The 8,797-nt window shown below is 42.0% G+C and overlaps 1 protein-coding gene across 1 annotated transcript; it reads right to left on the reverse strand.

Moving 5' to 3' along the window:
* Nucleotides 1-2,377: 2,377 nt before the first annotated feature.
* Nucleotides 2,378-8,420, reverse strand: LOC137571744 (transmembrane epididymal protein 1A-like). Its single transcript, XM_068281320.1, has one exon. The coding sequence runs from the start codon at nt 7,881-7,883 to the stop codon at nt 7,038-7,040; it is 846 nt and encodes a 281-aa protein (XP_068137421.1). The 5' UTR covers nt 7,884-8,420; the 3' UTR covers nt 2,378-7,037.
* Nucleotides 8,421-8,797: the final 377 nt, after the last annotated feature.

The raw sequence follows: 8,797 nt of genomic DNA on the forward strand, positions 1-8,797 counted from the left end.
CATTTTCATCGTGAGAAGTTGAAGAATACATTTTCCAGTGTTTTATTTCAGTGGCACCTGTCACTTTCAAAATGCTTAGCGACAAACTGTCACCAACAGTCAAAAAAATATTTATTTTCAAACAAGTGGTCACACTTGTGCAATTTTCAGCAAAACCACAAAAATGTAACGGACACAATATACCCATCTTTGTATAGCCCTGGATCTCTACTTTTCAAAATGGTGACACTTGTAGTACTTATTTTCTGTTCTGACACACATAGGACTCTGTGAAGGAAGCGTGACGCTATAAAAAGGAAAGCAAAAAAAATGCCCTTCAAAAATCCAAATACGCAGGTCTCTTATAAAGGCCCACTACGTGGTCAGCTAGTAACAAAATAAGGCCTATGGCACATCATTTTAACCAGGAAGGGCCCAAAAACATTTTTTGAAGTGTTTTATATCAAAATCACTTGTCATGTGAAAATTAGGCAGGGTGAAATGTGACAAAAATGTATATTTTCTGCTTTTACATCTGTTTTTCCTTGTCATATGCATATGAAATAAAATAATTGCTTGGAAACAATATTACTGAGAGAAAGCCTAGATTGTCCTGAAAAAAACACCACATGTTTCAATTAGATAGCATAAGTAATTAAAAAGTTATTACTGTATTAAAAGCAACACAGCTGAGTATCAAAATTGTCAGGAATCTGAAGGGGGTAAAAACCCAGGAATGCGAAGTGGTTAAGTAGCGCTGTTCATTTCCTTGCTATGTACTAATTTAATTCATTTTTGGTCAGCCGCTCCCACTTAACAGCTTTGCTTTTGGTGTATATGCAGAGCCTCTGTTTGGGTTCAAGGTGCGTTTGCAGTCTCTGGGGGGGGGGACTCAGCGCATCTCTGATCGGAGGCTATTTGGAGGCGGTCTGGTGATGTGCTTATCCCACTTTTTGCGCAATTTTCAATTTTACTTGGTAGCGCGCCCAGGCTATGTATATGCATAGGTAGGATTTAGTTAGTGTTAGGTCCCCTCCCATGGAGGATTGACTTCTTCGCAGTGGGAGGGACGAGTACTTAACAAGTTGCATGCAAGCTGTTACAGGAAACCAACATCCTCCAGTGGTAGACAGGTCATGTGTATGCTCAGTGTGTATTTTATCCCATAAGTGGGGCTTGCACTTTTTTGCAGGTAGGCACTCATCTGTTTTTAAGTAGCGCTGTTCATTTCCTTGCTATGTACTAATTTAATTCATTTTTGGTCAGCCACTCCCACTTAACAGCTTTGCTTTTGTGTATATGCAGGGCCTCCGTTTGGGTTCAAGGTGCGTTTGCAGTCTCGGGGGGGTTTAGCGCATCTCTGATCGGAGGCTATTCGGAGGCGGCCTGGTGATGCGCTGATCCCACTTTTTGCGCAAAGTATAAGTATTAACAAGCAATAGAAGTGGTAGCAGTAATAGTAACTATTAGTAGTAAAAGTAATAGTGGCCATAGTTATAGTAGCACTGTTTGTAGTAGAAGCAGTTGTAGTATTAATAGAAGAATGCTAACAGTATTTGTAACAGTAGAAGTCATCATAACAGTACTAATAATAGTGGTAGTAAATAGCAAATACACCAGAAGTAGAAGTACTGTAGTAACAGTAGTATTATTATTACTAGCAGAAGGGATAGTAGTAGTAATAGCAGAAAAGTACTAAAAGCAGTCTTGTAGGTGGTGATAGTAGTTGTTGCTGCAGTAGTAGTAATAATAGCAGAAGTAGTAGTAATAGTAGCAAGGTACTAATAGTAGTAATAGCAGCAGGTGCTAGTAATGGTAGTAGCAATAGTGGAAGCCAAAACAATTGTAGTATTAATACTAATGGTAGTGGCAGCAATACAATACAATGGTAGTGGCTGTACTAGTAGTGGTAGTCCTATCAGTGGTGGCAGTAGTAGTAGTATTAGCAGAAATAGAGATACTATTAGTAGTTACTCCAAGTAGCAGTATTAACAGTGATAGTAATAGTAGAAGTATTGGAAATATTAGTAGTAATAGTGGCACAAGTACTAGTAGTAGTAGCCATATCAGTGGTAGCAGGTGTAGAGTTAGTAGTAGTGGTAATGTTAGTAATAGTAATAGTAGTTGTAACTGCACTTACTAGAAGTAGCTGCTGTTTCCATTTTCTGACTTGATGAGGTTTATTCATAGACGTGCATCTAAAAGAATCCTCAACATCAAAAGATGACTAATCAAAAAGGCAGACATTCCCCACAGGGGGTAAGTGTTCTTTAGCACTACAAACCTGGGTTTTGCAATTCTATTTCTGAGCCTCGCCCTCATCTTTGAAGAGAACACGGTTCAAATAACTGTGTGAAGACTAGCAGCCTTCAATAATTCACCCCCATGACACTCAGCATTTGCTAAACATTACTTATTTAATTACATTTAAAAATACAGGATTTGCAAGTACCATATAATTGCATGGATTCCATAAACACAAAAACAATACAGTAAATACACAGTAAAACAGAAGATGATATCTGTCAGCTAATCAATCAACCACTTTTTTTTTCCTATCAACTAAACCACACAGAAAACTTGGAGACCGGAGATGTCAGTGATGGAACTCTAAAATTTGGATTCCCCAAAATCTCTGTAACATGTTTCTGCTTAACCTCCCTGGCGTTCTGGGTAATGCGTACATAAGTACGCATTACCGTTTTTGTTAAATTTTTTTTTTCTTGCTGTAGCTAGCATATTGCTAGCTACAGCAGTACGCCATGCCGTCCGCATCCACCCTCCCAATCCCCGGCGGCCATACTTACGCGTCCAAGAACCTGCGAGAAGCGTGACTTCCTATAGTCGCTTCTCCCGTCGCAATGGTGATGATCGGACATGACATCATGGGGAGCTCCGATCCTTCCCATTGCACGGCCTGGTGATTCGCCAGGCTGCGCTAGACGTTTCGGGGGGGGGGGGGGGGGGGGGAGGGGGGGGTAGGACGACAGCCCCTTTAGCGGCGCATTGCGGCGGATCGGCAGGTACATGTAGCTATCAAAGTGCTAGCTACATGTTTTGAACAAAAAAGTAAGTAAAAAGACCCTCCAGAGGCTAAGCAATCCTCCTTGGCATACATGGACGAGGGGGTTAAAGAGCATCTGAAGTGAAAATAAACTTATGAGATAATGATTTGTATGTGTAGTACAGCTAAGAAATATAACATTAGTAGCACAAATATGAGTGTAATATTGGTTCCAGTACAGGAAGAGTTAAGAAACTTCAGTTATTATCTATGCAAAAGAGCCTCTCTGAGCTCTCCCACCCAACTTGGGTCACTGTTATCTGGAGCATGTATACATTAAAGAAACAGTAAGGGCTTGTTCATATTGAGGGCGTTTTCGGCCTTTTTTCAAGCACAGGCGATTTTCAAAATCGCCCACAAAAAGCTTGTGCAATGAATCTCTATGAGAAAGTTAATATCAGCACGATTCGTCCACTTTGCGCTCCGCAAAGTGCTGCCTGTACCATTTTTGGGGCGATTTTGGGGCGAAGGGAAGGTATAGGAAGAGCACTAAATGCTCACAAAATTGCTTTGTGCGGCAATTGTGTTCGCGATTTTAAGAATAAATACACTTCCTGACTTGCGTCAGGGAGTGAATTAAAAAAATCGCTCTGCAAAATCGCTTCAGGAAAGTGCTTTAAAAAACGCAGCCCACAGAAAAAAATCACGCACAAAATCGCAAAACGCTTGCATCTGCGATTTCGATTTCAGATGTGAACGGAGCCTCAGAGACAGATTTAGATAAGATTTTTACTGGTGGGAGGTTGAAAGGGTCATTAACTCTGCTTGTTTTATGGTTTAACCACTTAATCCACCAGTCTACGTCAATCTACGTCATCTGTGGGCTCATCCAAGCCACAAGCAGTAGCACTTTTTATTTTTAAACTAGAATTGGTAAAACTGAGAAATAATGCATTTTTTCTTTTTTTTCCCCTCTTTTTCACCTTTTAAATGTATAGAAAACAACATTTTTCATGGGACAAAACCCCACCTTAATGAAAGTCTAATTTGTCCTGAAAAAAACGATCTCTAGATCATTTAGGTGTCTCGAGTGAGGATAAAGTTATGGAAGATTAAATAGGGACATAGCTAAAACGTCAAAACCGCACTGGTCCATAAGGGGAAAACAAGGTCTGGATGCGAAGTGGTTAAAATACAGTGTGGCTTGTAACTGCAAATGTGACAGAATTATGCAATGTCATAAAAAACAGCTATATATCTAAAAATTAAAATATGAGACTATTGCCTTTGCTACTAATGTTCTATTAATTATCAGTACTACACATACAAATCATTACATCATAAGTTTTTTTTTTTTTAACTTCAGTTTCACTTTAAAGCTCTGCACTCACCATCCGACAGGTCTAGCTATGTCCCCTTGATGATGGTGGTTAGCGATGTGGTATGCAACAACCACTCAGTGCTCAAAAAAAATCGCCGGTCATTGGTAAAATCGCGACAGGTACATAGCTTGAGACTTATGCCTCATACACACACTAGACTATTTTTGGCCATCTGGCCCGATGATCTAGCCTGTATACAGGTACCCCCAATGTCTATCATTTCCACAGTTCACCCTCCTTACCCCACCAGTGGAAGTTGCTCTGACATTTCCGGTGTCATCACCTCTCCTCCCTTCTCTATAGACCTAGAATGCGCCACCTGGCTGATGCCATGTGACATATCTGTACAGTATTGGTGGTACCGCAAGATCGAGTTTGAGCCTGGTGGGCGACACAAATTGAGGTGAAACTGTGCATGTGTACGCACCTTTAAACTGCAATTTAATTATTACATTGATCAATTATTTACTGAAATAATTTGCTTTGCTTGTATCAAATAAACTGAAAGCTGTTGTACAGGACTTGTGTGATTGACTGATCTCTCTCAATTATATAGTGTCACTGTTTAGTCCTATGAACAACAGCAACAAGGGCACATTGCAAATGTGAGTTTAAGGGCGTGTTCAGACGATACGCGCTGCCGTGCGCATTTTGGCAGCGTGCATAGTGTGCGACACGTAAGAATGGTAGAAGGGCATAGACAGCGCTGTGCTGCGATATTGCACTGCTGCATGCATTTTCGGGTATCACAGCGCAGATCCCATTTACTGTGGTAAAAGGAATCTGCAGAGCAGCGCATAGTAGCACAGGTGGCATGCGATCGTACGCGTTGCGTTCCGATCGCACAGACATCTGCGCTGAATGATGTGAATGAGGCCTTAAGGATACTTTCACACTGGTGCACTTTGGGTTGGACAAGTGTGGTGCAATGGATCCGTCAGGCATAACACAATGCATACAGTGTGTTACCAAGTAACGCATGTTTACAGTGACAGTGAAGCATGCTTTCTATGTACCATATGCTTCACTGTATGCGTTGCACCACAGACATTATGTGCATTGCGACGTTTCCCTTCCATTGCGATCCGGGGAACGCAGCACAACTTAGCAGTGTGAAAGTAGCCTATAAAGGGCATAACACAACTGAAAGTGTGTGTTCAAACACGCGTGTTAGTTCCTACCCTGGTCAGTTGCTATGGATTGCATGCTGTTTTGCTATAGGTAGCACATTAAAATAACACAATCTGTTACAACTCAGGGATGCGACCTTCACCATACATTTGTATTGTCAGCGTGTTCACATGTGTGTTCTCTGTGAAATATTGGACCCTCATGCCTCAGTTACATCATAAAAGCCCTAATGCTCTGAAAAAGAGTGTCATAATGTATGTCTCAGCCGTGTAGGTGGAATTACAATGGAATTACTCCACCCAATAAAGATGATCGGTGAGATGTTAGTTTGGGTTGTTTTTTTGTTGTTGTTTTTTTTACTTTTTAACAAATTTAATACAAGTTGCAGCTTAGAAGTGTGCGAAGCCTCTTATTGGGACTGGCCAAATTCCAAACTGCATGCAATTTACAACAAAGTCAATTTGCATCTAACTGATCATCATTGGTTCACACTTTCTTAGCGCTAGTGAATTGAAAAGCTTTTGTTATGCAATGCTATGGGTGATTTTCATAAAATCAGATTGCTCAAGTAAGAACACACACATAGCATTACATTGCCAAGAGCTGTTAAAATCACAAGTGCTTAGAAAAAGCTCTTGCAGTGTGAACCAGCCCTGACACCTAGTAGTGATCATTTGAATTGAGAGGACTGAATCACACACAGATTTTTTTTTTTTATCTTTTTGGTAAGGCAATAACAGTAGTAGCAGTATTTCAGTGCAGGTGCTGGAGATTCAGGTTTTGCTGGCCACTAACTCCTACCTTTCCAGGCTTCATAGAGCAATGATACTGAAAGCCTCAACACAGAGAGTATCAGCCCCTTTGTAAGGTAAGTGCTAATTCTAGTCGTTTATAGCCACTCTCTTAACACACCTACTATTTCCTGCAGTCGAGCATTGATTTTTGTTATCTACACAATAGTCTCCAGGCAATGACATTAGGTTTAGCCCAGGTTACTGGCACCTGCTTGTACAGGAGGGTGTTGTTTTTTTTCTTTTCCGTTTATAATTAGTTAATATCAAATTAATGGACACTCATGAGATAAGACTGGAGAGAATGCTACTACCTAGATGTGTGAGAGCCCTTAAGGCCCATACACACGGGGTACGGCCGTCGCTGCAACCACGTGGCACGCACGTGTTGCAGCGACAGGTCGCCTGCGTCGCCAGGCGATTGACATGTTCAATCGCCGGCTACAGCTGTCGCCGCAACTTCGCCGGAACTGTCGCTAGTCCCGCGTGAGTACGCGGGCTAGCGACAGGAGACCTATGCAAGTGAATGGAGCATCCGGCTGGGGGATGCTCCGTTCACAAACAGCTTCCGCCGCGTCTCTGCCTTTCTGGCGAGACGTGTAGACAGCTGTCGCTGGCAGGGAGCTATCGCTCCCTGTTCACGTGCACACATGCAACGGGGGACAATTGTCCGCCATGTGTATGTAGCTTAACTGACCTGTCAAGTGTAGAATTATGTGTTCAATAAAATTAAGATTTCAATCACAACCGTTACAATTCTTCATCTTCTTCTCCGGTGAGTTTTACCATTTCAGCTTTATTTCCAGCCAGATGGTAACCTTTTGTTCCGCCCCAGCGGGTGTGCACAATACTTGTTACCCAGAAGATGAGCGCCATCAACCCTGCATCCAGCGTCAGGTGCCAGCAGTAAAAGGTAGTGAGGAACATAAGATTGGCAGGATCTGACGAGTCCCAAGAATGTCCTGTTGGAGGGAGATACAAAATAAAGGCAGCATGAAGCAGCCATGTTCCTTGCACAGTCACTAACCATGCCTTGGTAAACCACAGCCGGCGTTGATTTGGCTGCCAGATCTCAACAATCATTAATGCACAAGTAATGGCACAAGTGATAAATAGCAGGTAGTGGACTTGTACCTCCACTGCTTCTTTGCCATGTCCATGGAACTTGAGTAAAAGGGTTGTGATAAAAAAAGCAGCAGTAATCCCTATTTGTTCAAGGAGTGGACAACGCTTCTGCAGACAGCACTGGCTTACAATGTCCAGGATTCCACTGAGACAGAAATGCCCATACATGGTGGCATGCTGCCACTCACTGGGGTGCTGAAAACGATATTCAGGGTCATCTGAGCGAAAGAAGCGTAGTTTCTGTACTCCTGGAGGAAAGAAGAACTCAGCCAAAACAGCCATGAAGGAATAAATCAGCTTCATCACTGCCTCCACAGGCAAGGCCTTCCAAAACCTTTGCTTAGGCTTGTTGCAGGGAGCATATTGATCTCGACATCCATTCAGGACCATCCATGAGTAGCGAAATGCATAAAGGAGACCAAAAGATAAGAATGCCAGCCCCGGAGAAATGTGCCCAATGAAAGTTCCCATAGTGAAAACAGGTCCAGAGGTGTATGTGAAAGTCAGATGTCACCAGAGTCTGTGCTAGAGCAGAGGTATGTAGATTTTATCAGGGGAATGTTCAACCAGCTTGCTCAGTGATTGAATCAGATTAGTATGCAAATATAAAATTGATATCCTGAAAAGTAGAATAAAGTCATATACCACAAAGCCAAACGTGTGGTGTTAATCTCCCAGATGCACACTAGTTTTCCCTCCTGGCATGCAGCACTCTTACCATAATGTTTCACTGGTGCATAGTTTTCCTGTGTACAAATGTCTCTTCACTGATGGCCAAAAGCCTCTCCTCAATCAGTGCCAGTCACAGAAGATACTGACTGTGCTCCTTCTCTTCTATGTGACACTTCTCCATCCAACAGCATAGCACACAGTAGTATGTAATCTCATACAAGCGTTTCATAAGGTGTCAATGCACACAGCAGAGTTTCCAAGCAATTGCAGTGAGCAGCAATCTCTGTCTGTCTTCACCAGTGCAGAGTGATGTGGATGTCACATTCAGCAGGATGAGGCATTGCCTCCTAGTGACAGTAGGCTGCCGATTATAGACACCTGTGCATGTGTGGACACTCCCTTCAAGGTTTTTTTCAGTAACGTAACTTTTGAAGGGTGTGTGATGGAGAAAGAATAAGGCAAAGTGGCTTGAAGGAAATGGAAACAGGTTAAAAACAGGTACAGCAGATGGATTAAGATAAATATGCTTTTGAAAGAATAGAATGACGATACTAAAACAAATACAAAACGTAGAATGCTTGTGTCATTCTGACATTTTACAATACAATATAATGTAGCTATTTCTAAAGGTGAATAAGTACAAGGCTTAAAGGGAACCTGAAGTGAGAAGTATGTGGAGGCATCCATATTTATTTTCTTTTAACCACTTACTG

Source organism: Hyperolius riggenbachi, chromosome 4 (genome assembly GCF_040937935.1).
Source record: "Hyperolius riggenbachi isolate aHypRig1 chromosome 4, aHypRig1.pri, whole genome shotgun sequence".
NCBI classification, from domain to species: domain Eukaryota; kingdom Metazoa; phylum Chordata; class Amphibia; order Anura; family Hyperoliidae; genus Hyperolius; species Hyperolius riggenbachi.

What these genes read in the sequence shown, in the direction of transcription:
- LOC137571744 (XM_068281320.1), bottom strand. Translation starts at nt 7,883, where the DNA reads ATGGGAACTTTCATTGGGCACATTTCTCCGGGGCTGGCATTCTTATCT.